The 18,408-nt window shown below is 39.1% G+C and overlaps 1 protein-coding gene across 4 annotated transcripts in view; it reads left to right on the top strand.

Moving 5' to 3' along the window:
- The window catches only part of OCRL (OCRL inositol polyphosphate-5-phosphatase), a 52,833-nt gene that overhangs the window by 9,624 nt on the left and 24,801 nt on the right, over positions 1 to 18,408 (top strand). For all 4 annotated transcript variants that reach the window (XM_078064923.1, XM_078064924.1, XM_078064922.1 and 1 more), the window contains 10 exons: positions 8,158 to 8,268; positions 8,693 to 8,782; positions 9,439 to 9,559; positions 9,650 to 9,811; positions 11,037 to 11,138; positions 12,164 to 12,278; positions 13,382 to 13,498; positions 13,601 to 13,788; positions 15,838 to 15,949; positions 17,282 to 17,391. In XM_078064923.1, coding sequence (XP_077921049.1) covers positions 8,158 to 8,268; positions 8,693 to 8,782; positions 9,439 to 9,559; positions 9,650 to 9,811; positions 11,037 to 11,138; positions 12,164 to 12,278; positions 13,382 to 13,498; positions 13,601 to 13,788; positions 15,838 to 15,949; positions 17,282 to 17,391 — 1,228 coding nt within the window. The remainder of the gene's footprint in view (positions 1 to 8,157; positions 8,269 to 8,692; positions 8,783 to 9,438; positions 9,560 to 9,649; positions 9,812 to 11,036; positions 11,139 to 12,163; positions 12,279 to 13,381; positions 13,499 to 13,600; positions 13,789 to 15,837; positions 15,950 to 17,281; positions 17,392 to 18,408) is intronic.

Raw genomic sequence — 18,408 nt, 5'->3', positions numbered from 1 at the left:
TTTTACCATCTTATCCTGTGTTCTTCGTTTTCTTAAGGCAGCCGTACAAGTTAACTTTGCCCCCTAAAAACATTTAGTCTAAACATAAGAAAAAGCAGGTGGCTGGCAAGAATCTTTAAAAAGTTGAAGATGTGATCTGCTTCTCTAATGCTGAACTTCTTTGAGCCATCAGTATTTTTACCATCAGTGGTTTTATGTCTTTTTTAACTGCTGTTATATTTTAACATTTTTTCTCAACTCGCTTTTTATTTTTGCATATTAAATCATAATGTTTTCCTTTATTCGTTATATTATTTTGGGAGGCTATAGAGTCCCTCTTGTACTGGGGATACCTTGCTTGTCTTGGGCTACCTCTTTTTCCTTAAAATAATTTTGGTCTTTTATTTAAGCTCCATCTCCTCAAGGCATCCCTTTATCAGAAAGAACATGGTCTTCTTTCTCACTGTTTCAGTTTTCTCATTTTTATCTGTTTGAAGCAAATCATCATTGACTTTCTATGCAAGCTGTTCTCTGTTTATCATCTAATTGTACTGTGTTATGGGGAGGAGAAAATGGGCACTTGAATGCTACCTTGACGACTCAGTGGTTGCTATGGAAAAGAGTTTGTGACCACATGAATGTAAAACCAGTTGCCTTATCTCTTGCTTGAGTCCTTGGATGAGTGGGGTTTAGCCCTTAGCTTGGGGCTATGGGTTATACATAATTTTGTTTAGAAACAGTCCCTGTCCTTGCCACCATTAATTTGTATTGAACAGTTTAGATAGGCTTTTTCTGATTTGGGTTTTATTATTCTTTTCTTTGGTCATGGATTTTAGAAGTCTTAAGGGTTAATTCTGAAAAGCTAAATAAACCTAGCTGCTGATTTCTGCAGGTATCCAAGAGAGCAAATAACTTACTATCTATGTCTTATTGTGCTTAGAAAGGAGAAGGCAGAAACAACACTAAAAAAGCAAAATTTGAGCAAAGGCAGTTCAGTAGTGACTGACATTGCTGTCGAAATAAAATGCCAGAATGTCCTGTTCTTGCTGTAGAAATAGATATTTGATCCAAAGCTGAAAAGTTAAACTGAGCTGTGCCTTTTCTCTTATAAACACCTATTTATGGCATTAGTTCCTTTGGCTTCTCCTACATAGAAATTAGCCACATGTTGCTCTGTCCAGAGTTCGAGTTACTGGATCATATGGGGGTAATAGTTCAGTAACCCCTTGAATAAAATCCTTTGTTATTTCTGCCCATTTAGTAATATTTGCAGTGAAACCAGATTTTATCTTGATCTTTGGGCTTCATACACAAACCTTTAGAGCATATAGTATGTTGCAGGAGGGAGGCCCTGGGTTTGTTAGGCCTGATTTTAATGTAAATATGTGTTTTCCCATTGTCTGGATGTTGGTATTAAACATTTTAAAATATTTTTTCTGATTATTGAGGTAATAAATATATCTTCATTATATATAATTTGGAAAATTCAGAAAAGTTTGAAGTATCAAATTAAAATTATGTTCCTGCAATCTAGAGATCACCACTGTAGTTAACATTGTTAGGTATCTCCTTCCAGCCTTTTATTTATGTTTTTATATGACTGGAATCTTTATATGTAGTTTTTGTGCTGCATTTTCATTTAACATTATATTGTGAGCTTTTTCCATGTCATTTAAAATTATTTAAAAACATGATTTTTAATGACTAGTATTTCACCATAGGTATGTGCCAAATTTTAATAAATTAAGTCCTTTATAAAATTAAGACACTCTCAAGGAACATGGTCCTAACTAATAGTTACTGAGTTTTAGATATTTATCTTTTATCCAGCCACCTTATAGAAATATATTTAAAATTTTTGGGGTGCTGTTTATTTTGTTTTTTGGTTTTGATAGACAGCCCTAGTCATTTGCAAATAATAATTTTGTCTCTTTTCTAGTACCTATAACTCAGTTTTGCTTCATGTCTCATTACACCAATGAGAATTTTAAGACCAATATTAAATAATGATGATAATCCTTGTTTAGCTCCTATTTTCAGTAAGAATGCCTCAGGTGGTGCTTCATTGTTGAGGACATGATTGCCTGTTGATTTGATAGGGTTTTTTAAAAACCATATTCAGAAACTGCATTTATTTCAAGTTTATGTGGTTTTTAAAATCATAAATGTATATTGAATTTTATCAGATGTCTTTACACTATTTAAAGAGATGGTTATATTATTATTCCTTATTTGACCTATTGATGGACTGTATTATACTAATTTCCTAATATTAAATCCTCCCTTGTTTATTCATTATTTAACCAATATTTGTTGAGTGCCTTCTGTTTGCCAGGCACTGTTCTAAGTGCTGCAGAATCAGTAGAGAACAGCATAGATAAGATTGTTGCTCCTGCTTTTGTTCTTGCTTCTGTGCTGTTTGGTACTAGATGCCTATAATCCATTAATTCATTCTATAAAATATGAGTATCTTTTATGTGCTAGGCACTGGGCTAGGCTCTAGAGATATATCAGAAAGCAATATAGTCAGGTTATATCATCAATCAGTACAAGAAACAGACTTTGAACTGATAAATGTAAATACTTACGTAGTTGCAGTTTTGATAAATGCTATCAAGGAGAAATACAAAGAGTTTATAAGAGGGTTAACTAAATTAGGTGACATGGTCAGGGAAGGCCTCTTTTTTTTTAAAAGATTTTATTTAATTGACAGACAGAGACACAGCGAGAGAAGGAACACAAGCAGGGAGAGAGGGAGAAGCAGGCTTCCCGCTGAGCAGGGAGCCTGATGTGGGGCTCAATCCCAGGACCCTGGGATCATGACCTGAGTGAAGGCAGATGCTTAACGACTGAGCCACCCAGGTGCCCAGGGAAGGCCTCTTTAAATGACATTTAAATTGAGACCAGAGGGGCTAAGTAAGAGAGGGGTAAAAATGGAGAGAAAAGTATGCCAGGTAAAAGGAACTACATGTGTAAAGGCCCCAAATTGGGGAAGTAGCTTGACACTTTCTTTGAAATGAAAGAAGGCCAGGGTGATTGGAACAAGGCTTAGGCATCAAGTTAGGATGGGCTAAGGCCGGATCCAGTAAGATCTTGTAAGCCATGTTAAGGAATCTGGATTTTTGCATTTAAAAAATGGGAAGAATATGAAGGATTTTATGCCAGGGTGTCATCATTTGCATGAAAGCCAGTTAGGAGGCTGTTTCAGGAGTTTAAGCTTGAGGGGCACCTGGGTGGCTCAGTCAGCTGGGCGTCTGACCCTTGATTTTGGCTCAGGTTGTGATCTCAGGGTCGTGGGATCTGGCTGACTGGGCTTTGTGCTCAGCGGGGAGTCTGCTGGAGATTCTCGCTCTCCCTCTCCCTCTGTCCCTCCTCCTCCCCCCCCCCCCCCCCCCCCCGGCTTATGCACACACTCTCTCTAAAATAAATAAATCTTGGGGCACCTGTGTGGCTCACTTGGTTAAGCGTCTGCCTTCAGCTCAGGTCATGATCTAGGATCCTGGGATGGGGCCCCGCATTGGGCTCCTTGCTCAGCAGGGAGCCTGCTTCTCCCTCTCCCTCTGCCTGCCGGTCCTCCTGCTTGTGCGCGCGCTCTCTCTGTCAAATAAATAAATAAAATCTTAAAAAAAACCTTTTTTTTTCTTTTCAAAAAAAGGAGTTTAAGCTAGAGAATATGAGTATGGTGGCAGTATAAATGGAGAGAAGTGGACAGATTTGATAAATGTTTTTGGACGTTAAATCAACAGAGGTTGGTTTGGGCATAGGTAGTGAGTTGAAGAGAAGTGTCAGGGATGACTCTTAGGTTACTAGCATGAATGTGGATGATGGTACCATTTGCAAAAATAAGAACATTGCAGAAGGAATGAGTTTTCCTTTGAGGGGGGTCGTGAATTCAGTTTTAGCTATGTTTAGTTTGAGATTTCTTTGAGACATTTGAGTGTAGATGATAAATTGACAGTTGAATGTATGCATCTGAAGCTCAGAAGAAAGGTCTGGGCCACTAGCACATAGATGGTATTTGAAACCATGAGAAATGATGTGATTGGAAATAGAGCCATGCTATCAGATATGGTAGTACTAGTTACATGTGCCTGTTTAAATTAATTAGAAATAAAATTAGAAGTTCAGTTCTTCAGTCACACTAGTCACATTTCAAGTACTCATTAGCCCCATGTAGTTATTGGTTACCATATTGGACAGTGCTGATACCAAGTGAGAAAAAGGTTTTAGATTCTAGAACTCTAAGGAACCCTGCTTTTTTAAAGGTTAGATAGAAGAGGAGATACCTCAAAGGGCACTAAAAAAATTAGTGACCAGAAAGAGAGAGGCAAACTAGATGAGTATAGTATCATAGAAGCCTTCAGAAAAGATTATTCAAGAACTGGTCACCTACTGATTTCTGCTGATAGGTCTAATAAGATGACTGAAGAGGATCTATTGGATTTAGCAATTTGGAGGTTATTGGTGACCTTAACAAAGATATTTTAGAAGGGTTGTGGGAGCCAAAGTCATATTGGGGTGGATTAACGAGAGAAATGGGAGGTGAGAAGTGACTGGTGGCTCAGTCAGTTAAGCGTCTGTCTTTGGCTCAGGTCATGATGCTGGGGTCTTGGGATTGAGTCCCTCCCACATCGGGCTCCCTGCTCATCAGGGAGCCTGCTTCTCCCTCTCCCTGATGCTCCTCCTGCTTGTTCTCTCTCTCTCTCTCTGACGAATAAACAAATAAAATATTTTTAAAAAAAGCTCTACTGTGGAGGGGAATGTAGAGATGGACTGGAGTTGGAGGGGAATATGGGGTCTAGGAAGGTTTATTGTTTTTAAAATAGGGAGGATTTAGAACACAATTTAATGCTAATGGGAAGGAGCCTGTGAAAGAGGGAGGTTAAAGATATTGGGGGGAGGTGTCTGGGGAATGATTGTGAGTGTAAGGTTCCTGAGAGAATCAGAGGGGTTATAATTCAAAGAGAAGGTGTCCTTTGATAGGAGCACTCCTCTTATATCAGAAGGGAAAGGAGACGTTCCATGTGATGGCTTCCATTTTCTCTGAAGCCTGAGATGAAGCAATCCACTTGGAATGAGAGGGTTTGAGAAGAGGGGATCCAAAAATTAAGGATAAATGAGGAGGTATGAAATGGTTGTTCCAGATAGTGGTGGGAGACTAGTTGACTGTGGAAACTTAGATGACTTCCTATCATAGAGGGCCCAGTTGAGGTTAGCAATCATTTTATAATAATAGGGTAATAGGGTGTGTGTGTGTGTGCGTGCGTGTGTGTGTGTGTGTGTGTGTGTGTGTTTACTCCCTCTGGAGTAAGGCAGTTAGTTGGATTTCTGAGGGTTCAAAGTTAACCAGGTAGGTGCTGTGGAGGAACAGGGTGATAAGGCGGTAGGTGTTGTGGAAGAACAGGGTGATAAGGCAGTTCTGAGCTTTTGCAACAGAGTTTAATGATGACATCTGTTTGACAAAATAGGAAGTGAAAGCAGGAGTGAGTGAATGGATACTAAGAAAGTAGAGGGATCAGTCGGCTGGAGGTTCCCATATGAGCAAGTAAGCTGGAAGTAACAGGTCAGAATGGGATATTTGAATTAGAGATTTAGAGGTGATGGTTTCTATGATGAAAAGGTTCAGAGTATAACTGAGGGAAATCCCAGTAGGGACTGAAGGAGTAGGTGGCTGAGATGGTGGGCCAAGGTCATTGGATGAGGAAGCTGAAGATGTTGATTGTGTTTTCTGCACTAATTTGTAAGGGACCCAAATTTAAGGCAAGAGTTTGCGTGGAGAGGAAGTCGTATGAGTCAGGTATTGAATCCTGGATTCACACGTTTTTGGGAGGATGGTACATGATCTCATAGAGGGAGGAGGGAAGGGAAGAAGTTGGTATAACCCAATGGGTGAACCTAAAAGGAAAAATGATTTGTCTTGAGGGAGAATAAGAAGGAATGGTCTGGAGATGGCGTTAGGACAAATAAGGACACCAGTCTTAAATTCCATAAGGTGTGAGAGACCATAAACAGCATCCAGGGACCAGCCACTTCACAGGTGACTCTTTGATTTTCAATTTGGATACACTTTAGAGTCACTTGGGGAGTATTTTAAAAACTAGCAGTGCCTGAGCCTCACCCCCTGAGATTCTGCTTCATCGGGCTGGGGTGGGACCCAAATGTCTATTTTCTAAAAATGTCTCCGGTAATTCTAATACACCAATAGTTGAGAATTACTGAGAGATGCAGGGAATGTTCAGAGGAGAAGTTTGAGGATATAGGAGTGTTTGTTGATCACAAAGAGGCTAGGGGGTTTTGGAAGGAAGAGTAGTAGAAGGTTGGGTCATGGGGTAATTTGTCCTCTTTCCCGTACAACATGGTGAGAGAGTATCCAGTGTTATTTTGTAAGCAATTTCTGGAATTTTCTGTTAAATGAGTCAGTGTATTTTTTATATTTGCTAAGATTATTATATATCTTTCAAGGATTGTGGGAGAGAGAGATTATGTGTTCTTGTTTAAGTTTCTCTCAAATAGAAACAGATCTTTTAATTTTCTTCTATTTTTTATATAAAGTATCTGAGAAAGGGAGGACTGCTTGTACCCCGAAGGAGGTTTTCCCTGTATCTTCAAGGCCGTGATAATTGACAGCCTTTATTCATGCCCTTTGTTTTTTTCTTCTCCTTACGGTAACACCCTCACTAATTTTCTTATCTGTGGTCCACTTGGGTGCCTTCTTTTTCACATTTTTCTCTATTTTTTATCTCTTTTCTTCTAATTGCTAAATCTATGAAGATAGAAACATAAGGAAATGCAAAGGCAAGAGAGATTCAGAAGTGGATTTCCAACATAAGAAACTAGGATTTCATTTCATTTTCTTTTTTTTTTTTAAAGATTTTATTTATTTGACAGAGAGAGACACAGCGAGAGAGGGAACACAAGCAGGGGGAGTGGGAGAGGGAGAAGCAGGCTTCCCACGGAGCAGGGAGCCCGATGCGGGGCTCGATCCCAGGACCCTGGGATCATGACCCGAGCCGAAGGCAGACGCCTAACGGCTGAGCCACCCAGGCGCCCCTTCATTTCATTTTCTCATCTCTGTCATTTACAAGTGTGAGGGAGTCTGTTTCAACAGTCGTCTATTAAATGCCTTCTCTCTGTGAAGTCTGACAGGTTCAACAGTCATCTATTAAATGCTTCTCTGTCTGTAAAGTAACCAATCATCCTGGTTTGCCTGGGACTTTCCCAGTCTTCACTTTGAAAGTCCCGAGTCCTGAGAAGCCCTTCCGTCCCAGACAACCCTAGGAGATCATCGAAAGTGTTGTGTTGGATTACCTGTATGTGCAGTCTGCCTCTTCTCTCAAGGAACTTACGGTTTCCAGGGGCATGAGAAAGCAATATATGTACTAAATCAGTTAAAATAAGAATATAAACAAATACATAGGTTTCCTGGATCACCATATCCAGACAGTTGATACATATGATAACTAGGGCGTCAGAAGAAGGGAGACAGTATGTTATATACATAAGAAACTAATGTCCTAGATCACTTTGCTGCTCATTATACTGTTTTCCAGTATAATGGAAATGCTTGAACTGGACCGCTCCTGGTCAAAGGTCATTATATTGCTTTCGTACATTTATTCAAGACATGCATTTTTTACTTGAGGTAATGAGGTATAGGTGCTTCTTTTCAGAATAATTCAAACCAATCCCACTATTCTTTTCTTTTTAAATTAGTTTATAAATTCAGTTGCCTAGGTACAATCTATACCTAGGAGCAAACCATCTCATTTTCTTTATTCCCTTTATGCTTCAGATACTCTAACTATATAATCTGGATTTGAAATGGTAGAAATTTCCAGCTGGGAGATGGGAGGAGGGTGGTTGGGGAAGTGATCTTTCGTTGGAATTTGGTCCCTGCATTGACATTGGGGAGATAGAACATAGGAGAACTGATTTTAGTATGTATCATATCACTATAATTGGGCTGCTCACTGACATAGTTCATCAGCCCTTTAGATTTCCCTCCCTGTATTCCCCCCCCAACCAAATCCCCTGATCCTATAGACATGTTTCCTACATTAGAGGTCTTAGAATATTTGTGATCTGGACCTTCTCCTGTTAAACTGATAAGTTGAGAGTGTGACCCCGAGAAAGCATGTATTCCATAGCTATATGTGTGTGGATTTCACTTCTTTTTAGGTGGCTGCAAAATTCGGATTCAGGGGGACCGGACCAGAGAGCGGCGTTTTGAAATCCCTGATGAGGAACACTGTTTGAAGTTCCTCTCAGAGGTCCTTGCTGCTCAGGAAGGTAACTCAAGACTCAGCAGTTTTCTTTCTGCTCTTTGAATGGCAGTGAAATTCTGACATGCTAATGCAGAGGCAAGCAGCCATTAGCAAAGTACCTCAGGCCTTCAGTCTTTAGTGCTGATTTTTCTGCTTTCAGGAACAAACCCAGGGTTAGGTTAGGGAACAAGTCTATTCAGCTGTAAGGACACTGAGCCATTTTTCAGAATCTTCAGTGTCACAGCATGGACAGTTTCCTGAAGACTATAATCCTCCTTCTGCTCCCAGATGATCCCAGAGCTGCCCTCTTCTCTTCGTCTTTTCCTTTACACTTAAGAATGCTGCTGGCGCCTGCATTTGAGGAGTGCTGAGGGAATGGCTTTTGGTTATGGTAAATCCCACTCAATGAAGGGCTCCCCTGTTTTTGACCATGACTCTTATCTCTCTAGCTCAGTCACAACTTCTTGTTCCAGAGCAAAAGGACTCATCTAGCTGGTATCAGAAATTAGACACCAAGGACAAGCCGCCTGTTTTTTCAGGTACTGAAAAGATTCTCTTTTGCCTGGTTGCTATGATCATTGCAGAGTAAATAGATTTTATCTGGACAGATAAGATAATGTGGATTAATGTCAATCCCAGACACCTTCTGCTATGGAGTGGTTTTACTGAGTCCATGCCCACTGACTAATGTTCATTCCTGATCCTTTCTGTGGCATGTTAGCTCCTCAGGAGCCTGCTTAGCAGTGTGGTAAAAATTGCAGGCTCCAGGGCCAAACTGCTTGGGTTTAAATCCCAATTTTATGACTTGCTAGTTATGTATGACCTTGGTCAAATTACTCAACAATGCTGAGCTTCCATTTCTTTTTCTGTAACATGGAAAGATTTTTAATAGTACTGGCTTCATGGGGTCTTTATGATGATTAAAGGAGATAATGATATAATCCCTTATATCAAACAGGCATTATGCTAAGTCTTTAATAAATGTTAGCTGTTACTATTCAGATTCCAAATTAATGTAACTTGCTATTGTTCTAGTTTGTATGTCAAGTCCTTCAGGGTATCCTTATGGTACCTTTCTGTTTGGTAATGCCATTGAGCATATAGTGATCAAATTAAAACCGCTGATCAAAACAAAGCTCTGTCTATCCTGGATAAATTGGATGTTATCTTTGACTCTGGGTTCTGTGTACTTCAGGGCTTCTTGGATTTGAGGATAATTTTTCATCTATGAATTTGGACAAGAAAATTAATTCACAGAATCATCCTACAGGGATTCATCGGGAACCCCCACCCCCACCCCCTTCAGTGAATAGAATGTAAGTCCTGTGTCAAGACATATTTCCCATTTAGGAGACTTTTTTTTATTATAGGCAGTTTCACTTTTGAAATTCTCATTGATTTGCTAGGCTTCCACGCGACAAAGAAGCTTCTAACAAGGAACAGCCCAAAGTGACCAACACCATGCGGAAACTCTTTGTACCAAACACCCAGGCTGGGCAGCGGGAGGGTCTCATCAAACATATCCTGGCAAAGCGAGAGAAAGAATATGTCAACATTCAGAATTTCAGGTTAGTCTCTCTTCTACTTACTGAGGTATGGCATACAATGGCTGTTTGTTATTTAAGGTATTAGTTTAATTAGCTTAATTAAGAATCAAAGCATAATAAAAGGGATGGTCAGCTGGCTCAAGCCCCTGTCTCTATATCGGTCAATAACATACATGAACAAAATAACACAAATGCTACAATTTCCCTTGGATTTTCTAACTACTAATGATACTATGTCTGCTAATGGTTCTAACCACTCAGAACCAAATCAAGTTCCCATGTACTAGAGGATTATCCCCTAGCACATTCCCTAAGCAAGTGTGTTTATCTTTCTGGCCTGCTGAATTTTTTCTCACCAATATTTGAAGATTAATGTCTGCCATTACCATAAGCTTAACTTACTTACTTTGGTAAGTTAACTACAGAAAATTTCACCCAGTCCTCTTGATTGAGAGGTCTGTCTTGGATTCTTTCCTCTGTATCATATTTTTCATTTCACATTTACTTATTGGTATCTTTTCTGGACGTAGTGTGTGCGGTGTGGCATGGCGTGTATTCTGGTGTGCAAAGCAGCAACACTTCTCTTTGTTGTTTGTGAACAACACGTACCCTTAATAGTCCAAGATTCCGGTCCCATCTGCTATCCCAGTATGCCTCATTTGTTCTAATTCAATTATAACCATATCCTTATGCTAAAACCTGTGGTTTCTCATATTCCCCATGATGCTTTTTTTTTGTATGTAAACAGTTAAGACAGTTAGGAGTTTTCCCTTCCGCTTTCCCCCTTAATACTGTGTCTGCCTCAACAGAATTTCCTACACAGATGTCCTTGTAATCCTTTGGGAAGTGAGTTTTTGGATTCAACTATAGCTCCTTATAGAACAGTTATCCACATTAGGTGTATTTACAGCATGAAGATACCTTTTTCCCATCTACAAGCTCTCCCTTCAAGTATAAGTTTGGGTGGAGTTTAATTGAAAAGAAATGTGGTAGAGCAATTAACTTTGTATTTTTTAAATAGCAACTTAATTCCTTTCTGTGGGTTCATCTAATGTAAACTTTAGAGAATTAAGCCCACTTCCTTTGTGTTGTATGTGTGAGAGGTGTTTCTTATGTGTATAGCAAAACATTTTGAGAAATTATGTTGGCTTATTGTGAACATACCCTTGTATAAAAGTGATGAGAGAACTTCATTGGTTCATACTTGACCTTCATTTTCAAATAATTTTTTGGTATTGTGTATTAGATTTTTTGTTGGAACGTGGAATGTGAATGGCCAGTCTCCAGATAGTGAGTTGGAACCTTGGCTGAACTGTGATTCAAATCCTCCTGATATCTACTGCATTGGGTAAAGAACACATCTGGAATTTCCTTTTGGCTATATGTTTGGTATTAGTTTCCATGACATTTTGCCCTCCTTTTTCTTTTTTAACTATTTGGTAAAAATTCACTGTAGACTATATGTGAGAATTAACTTGTAGGTCAAATTTATGAGATAAGAAAGGAATGATACCTGAAATGGTGAAAGGAAACATCTAGTCCTCTCAAAATGCAAAGAAAATTGCATTCTTTTTTTTTTTTAAATGTTTTTTTTTTTAAAGATTTTATTTATTTATTTGAGAGAGAGAATGAGATACAGAGAGCATGAGAGGGGGGAGGGTCAGAGGGAGAAGCAGACTCCCTGCTGCAGGGAGCCCGATGTGGGACTCAATCCCGGGACTCCAGGATCATGACCTGAGCCGAAGGCAGTCGCTTAACCAACTGAGCCACCCAGGCGCCCCAGAAAATTGCATTCTTCATAGAAACAGACTTGAGGTCAATTCCAACAGTGATTATTCCTAGGATATATAAACAGCGCTCCACTGTTATCCCTTGTGGAGGATTTTTTTGTTTGTTTTTTGTTTATGTTTTGCATAGTCTGTGCATATACTTTTTTAAAAAAGATTTATTATTTGAAAGAGAGCGAGAGAGAGAGAGTGCATAAGCAGGGGGAGGGGCAGGGAGAGGAGAAGGGAGAGGGAGAATCTTCTAGCAGGCTCTCCACTGAGCAGGGATCCCAGGACCCTGAGATCATGACCTGAGCTGAAATCAAGAGTCAGCTGCTCAACCGACTGAGCCACCCAGGTGCCTGCCCCCTTTTATAAGATTTATTTTGCATAGCCTGTGCATATACTTATAGAGGGTCTTTTGAAAAAGAAAGCTGCTTGTCCTTACTGATCACCTGGGTCAATAGAGCAGTTCTCTAAAACTTTATCTCTTTCACCATTCTCTTTTCACCTAATGTCTCAGAAAATGGGAAAGGAGGTAGACAGAGATAATTATGGGATATGTATAGATCTCAAGTCTTCTTGTTTGTTTGTTTGTTTTTTTCAGATTCCAAGAGCTGGACTTGAGCACAGAAGCCTTTTTCTACTTTGAATCTGTGAAAGAACAAGAGTGGTCCATGGCTGTGGAGAGGGGTTTGCATTCCAAAGCCAAGTATAAGAAAGTAAACTGCATTTGATTTTCTTTTTTAATATACAACTAAATAGAACTCCCTAGAAGTTATTCTGTTATCTATAACTTGTTCCAAAAGAATGGTTTAATTGACTTCTTCCCTGTGTGTAATACTGCAATAGGGCAGACTAATCCTTTACACCTATTTTTCTAGAAAAAAGTTTTCCTAAGCTTTCTGATCCTATATTTTCATTGCTTAGGTAGCTTTAGGAGAAAAGAAGAATTTTACTCTCAGAATGATAATTAGCTTAAAATAATTACTTATAAGGTAACAGTAAAAGTTTAAGATCAGAATTGTTCACTGACATGGTCAGAACTGGATGCTTTACAGAAAAGTAGTTTGAAGCATGTGGGTGCATAGGGTATGCTGTGAAATCAGTAAGAAGTGTTGTAGAATTTAAATGAGTTCTCAAATTTGTTGTAAATCAAAAGTAGAGTTGACTTTAGCAAGGTGGGCCAATTTGTTGGTCTTTAGAAAGCATGTGGTAGAGGCTACCAGAAGAGTTATTTTGATTACATGGCTACCATAGTAAGCCCTTTAAAAGTAGTCATCTGAACATTTTTCATTTAATTCTTCTAACAGTTGGTAATAGGTAATAAAAATCCTGAGGGTGTTACTCCTGTCATATAGGTCCCTGACTAACACGTATTTCAGATGTATTTCTAGCTCTAGTTCTCAGACTTAAAATAATCAAAGTAAAAAAGATTGCTATTTTATAAATTTTAATTTCTTAAGAAATTAGAAATCAGAAACTAGGAAGAAGTGAAAGGAACAAACTGGGATAGGGGTTTTTTATTTGATTTTTTAATACTATCTACTCCTGGTAGGTTTACAAGTGATTAAAATAATGGATCCTAGAGCTGAGTGTACTTGATGTCCCCAAAGACTTTTAACTCCTATTGGTCAGAGTCAGATAAGAGCTTCCCCAGAGAAATTTTGTTTCCTTTGTATGGGGTCCCCTGGGAAATTAGAGGATTTGGATTCAGATTTGAGCATCATTAATATCTTCCTGGTGGAAAATTAGTTGCGGGACTAGATGTGTGGCAAAGAGTGGTATTAACATGAACCTTTTTCTAACTCCCTGGAACTCGTAGGTTCAACTAGTTCGCCTTGTTGGGATGATGCTCCTCATATTTGCCAGAAAGGACCAGTGGCGCTATATCCGTGATGTTGCTACAGAAACAGTTGGTACTGGAATCATGGGGAAAATGGTGAGTTACTTTGGAAATGAGCTTGATTATTATTTATGTCCATGTGAAGTTTAACTGCTAGTTGTGTCTTTGTACTAACTGAATAATTACTCTTGCTTACAGGGAAACAAAGGTGGGGTAGCTGTGAGATTTGTATTTCACAACACTACCTTTTGCATTGTCAATTCCCACCTGGCTGCCCACGTGGAGGACTTTGAGAGAAGGAATCAAGATTATAAGGACATCTGTGCACGCATGAGTTTTGTGGTCCCAAATCAGACCCTCCCACAGCTGAACATCATGAAACATGAGTGAGTGGTTAAATCTCCTTTGGCCTTTGAATAGTGGGGCTGAGAAGAGATTAAACGGATAGGAAACTGTGAAGAGTGAAGGATTACCATTTAGGGATTGGGGTCGCAAAGAAGAGAGGGTTTTTGAGGAATAGCAGATTCATTGAGGCAGAGAAATCAGATTTGCTATCGGAGGTAGGATTAGTTCTGTTAGTGGCCATGTAAGAATAATGCTGGAGGTGTCTGTCAGCTGGAGTCAGTTTTATTGTTTTTTATTATGAAATAGAAATGTTTATTGTAAATGTAATACAAGATAAAATTAAAAGTAGAAATCACTGTGCTCTCCCCAGCCAGTCTCTCAGAGGAAACTGTTAGTAACATTTCACTGTGTATCCTGGAACTGTGCTGTCCATTGTGACAGCCAGTAGCCATAAGTGGCTATTAGATACTTGAAAGTAGCTAGACCAAATTGAGATGTGCTGTAAGCATAAGCTATACATTGGATTTCAGAGACTTAGTAGGAAAAATGTAAAATATGTCAGTTTTTCAATGTTGATTACGTGTTGAAATGATAATCTGGATATATTGAGTTAAATGAAATTTATTGTTAAAGTTATTTTTACTTGTTTCTTCTTTAAAATTCTATTTTAAATGCAGCTACTAAAAAATTTAAAATTACATCTGTGACATACATTTTATTTCCTTTGTTGTAGACCTTTCTCTCTCTATATACAAACACATGCACACTTATTATATAGGACTATATTGTCCTATTATTGTGGGTCTCTTTCCAAGCCAGTGTGTATATGTGTGTGTGTGTGTATTATATTATCTGTATTAATGTATACATTATAATGTATACATTGTATATATTATGTGTATATATAGATCTATATATTATCTATATGAATATAGATATATATATTCTTAGTGACTGTGAATCATTAAGAATGGGGCAATGGAGATGTAGACAACAATGGATCGATAGGATAATATGAGAGAAAGGTTCGTGGAGAATAGGACTTAAGGATAGAAGCAGAAATCAGTTGAGGCATGGATTGGGTGGTAGAAAATGATTAATTGTCAAGAAATTAATAATGGTAATTGAAATTCTGAGAGAGTGGTTTGAGATGGGAATTAGTAGGAAAAAAAAGATAATTTGGATATTAGAATCAGTAGAGTAGGGTAATTGAGGAAAGAGTAGGGAAGGGTAGTGATATTGGCCTGTTTCCATATTGTCTCAACAACTAGGATCATATACAGTTCTGTATCATGGTAGTAAAGTCAAGGCCTTGACATTAATAAAAAGTTGCCCTGAAATTCCTTACATTTATTTCCTCAGAATTCCAGAAATTTCATGTTGCGTTTAAGATTGGCAAAGAGACCCATTCAGGACTTGAGATAGCTCACAAGGAGAATCCCTTTTAGTGTAGTAATTTCAGGGTCTGCCCTATGGGGGCTCTCAGCACATCTAGGGGCCTGTTATGGTGATTGGGAGCCTGAGACTCCTGTGGCAAACCAGTCTCCTTCCTGCCTGGGACTTGGACTGTGGATCTGGGGCAGGGATAGGCAGATTGGCTATAGTGGAGAGCCATGGACCTACTTTTGCTAGGGTCCTGACTGGGAGAGCTGTCATTCAGACCACGCAGACCTTAGTGGAGAGCCTGCAGAATGTCAGGGCTCAGAGAGGCAGAAAATGTTCAGATTCTCTTCCCTTGGAGACCTGGCAGGCAGCCAGACAAAATTTTGGCACTAGTCCAGCAAATAAACTACATGCTTCTTTTAGGCAGTTAACTCCTTGGCTTCTGAATCCCACACATAACACTGTATTTCCCTATCTTTATTCTTCGCGTATGGAATGCCTATCTTCCCATCTATTTGGTAATCCCTGGTCCTTCACAGGTGTTGGGAGTACTTCACTCCAAAGGATAAGTTACAGCTTAAACCCTTTGTCTCAGGTAGTGATAAATGAATCCTTATCAATAATCTACCTAGTTTTCTTTTCTCCATTTTCTCTGACTTTTTATGCTAATTATTGCTACTCCTGTTCATGTATTTCTTGATCTTCAGTGTTGTCATCTGGTTGGGAGATTTGAACTACAGACTTTGTATGCCTGATGCCAGTGAAGTGAAGAGTCTTATTAACAAGAATGACCTTCAGAGACTCTTGAAATTTGACCAGGTGAGTAAATTTTCATGTTGTAGGTACTTTCCTAAGTGGCAGATAAAATTGTTAGGTTTATGAGATACGTGTGTGGCAGGTGTGTCTTTAGGAATAGATGGAAAGGTCTCATTGTCCTGGGGAAACAGTGTGACTAGTGATGCAGCGAATACACACAAGGTTTGTAGTGCTTTTATTAAGTGCTTGGATAGGAACAGGGGAGAGAAAAAGTAAATATAACATTTGTTCATTGTCTTTATCAAGAAGAGATTTGAGAGATTTATATAAATAAGTTGGAGAATGGGTGGGGTTAACTGGAGAGTACTTCCTGGAGGAAGTGGGCCTACAGCTATGTTGATGTGGTTTGGCAGATGGAACAGCGAAAGTTGCTCTATGATTACTTGGCAGGCTTAGCAGCAGTGTGTAGGTAAAAGAGGGAGGCCCTGTGAGGGGATTGGGAAGAACAGAAGAGAAGTTTGGGTTAAATAACACAGACTGTGGTCTAATGGGAACTGATTGAGAAGTTGGGGCTATCTGGCTTATAGATGTTAAAACCTGTGGGAAAAGCATTGATTCGGTAACATTTATATAAAACTTGATATTCAGGAACCTAGTTTTCTGTAAATTTGCCTTGGAGCCTGGCACGTGACTTGAATTTTTACTTCAGCTTATGGATACTGGTTGCTAAAAGTGAATGCTTCTTATGGAGGGAAGAAAATGTTTCAACTTAATTTTAATGTCTTTAAATCCTTATGTAAGCCTTTTTGACCTTCAGACATAGTAAAAATTTAGGAGTTTTGCAGTCGGATGGTTTTTTATAGTGAGCCTTATTTGGCTGTATCTTTCTTCATATTGAAGTTGGCTGGTGGATTTCTTTGCATTTCTTCCTCTGTCATGCTTCCAAAGCGGGTACAGTTGGAATAAATTCTAAGTCTTATGTAATTCTGATAAAGTATTTGAGTAAGGATAACTTTCAGAATGCTCTGTAACAATTCACTGAATTTGGCTTTTGGAGTTATACATTCAACATTTGTGTGTGTGGTTTTTTTTTAATTAAAATTGTGCTAGATGGTTCCTGTCCAACTTCGGAGAAGTTACGATTATTCATATTTCATTTTTCCATTTTCTGATGACTATTAGCAATAAGAAATTAGTGATGTGCTCATAATGAGCGTCCTACCTGTGGGTGAGTTTAGATGCTATGGGAATGGCAAGATTTTAATTCACAAGGTACAGAAATTTTATTTATCAGTTGCAAAGGCTGTGGAACTAGATAATTAGAAATGGCTGATCAACCTGATTATCACTTGTATTAAGATGGTGTTACCCTACTTATGTGATGTTTCTTTCTAGCTAAATATTCAGCGCACACAGAAAAAAGCTTTTGCTGACTTCACCGAAGGTGAAATCAAGTTTATCCCCACTTACAAGTATGACTCTAAAACAGACCGATGGGATTCCAGGTAAAGTAACAAGAACCTCCTCCTGGAGTGGGTTCAGGCCTGGTCTTATTTCTGTCCCTCTATGTTGGTAAAGGGCTAGGAATTTTTTCAGTCATGCCAGAAGCAGATATAAAAACTTAATGGCTCAGTGCTGTTACAGAAGAGTTTTTAATTCATGTGTACTCAAAGGTGAGCTTATCTTAAGAAAGTATTACTTCTGTGTCAGAGCTATTGAAGTTTTATTTTTTTTTATTTTTTTTGTTTTTTTTAAAGATTTTATTTATTTATTTGACAGAGAGAGACACAGTGAGAGAGGGAACACAAGCAGTGGGAGTGAGAGAGGGAGAAGCAGGCTTCCGGCGGAGCATGGAGCCCGATGTGGGGCTCGATCCCAGGACCCTGGGACCATGACCTGAGCTGAAGGCAGACGCTTAACGACTGAGCCACCCAGGCGCCCCACAGAGCTATTGAAGTTTTATGGGCTGCCTGCAATGCCTTATTTCTGTCCTCTTAACAGACTTGCTTAGATTTTAACGTTTCTGATTCCACCGCTATTTCCTTACCGATTGTCCTGTTCTGAATGTTTTTTCCCAAATTGTTTCTCAACTCCTTAACTCAGAACACCAGAAAGTGAGCCATGAAAGGTTCTTCCAGCACAGTTGTTCTCAGTCCTGACTACACATTAGAATGTCTTGGGGGGACTTTTTAAAATACTGATGCTTGCCTCTGCAACTGCTAGAAAAAGCTAAGAGCTACTGTCTGTTGGGGGGGGCGCTTTGATTTCCTAATTACCCCCAGTAAAGCACCCCTCTCAGTATGTTCCTGGTAACTATTTGTCTTCTACCTACTATCTCTTTGTTTCCTATGGTGTCCTAGCTGGCTGAGCCCAGAAGCTTGAAAGAGAAAGAAAATCCCTGGGCATATTCAACTTCTTTAGACTCAGAGCACTAGGGTGGGTTGGAGAGGAGTCTGTATCCCTGTGCCCTGAGGGAGCTGGTCAGCAAGTAAAAAGTGACACTGACAGATCTTGTACACTTC

This window comes from Halichoerus grypus, chromosome X (genome assembly GCF_964656455.1).
Source record: "Halichoerus grypus chromosome X, mHalGry1.hap1.1, whole genome shotgun sequence".
NCBI classification, from domain to species: Eukaryota; Metazoa; Chordata; class Mammalia; order Carnivora; family Phocidae; genus Halichoerus; species Halichoerus grypus.
The sequence above is the reverse complement of the archived record's forward strand: the minus strand, read 5'-3'. Positions and strand labels throughout refer to the sequence as shown.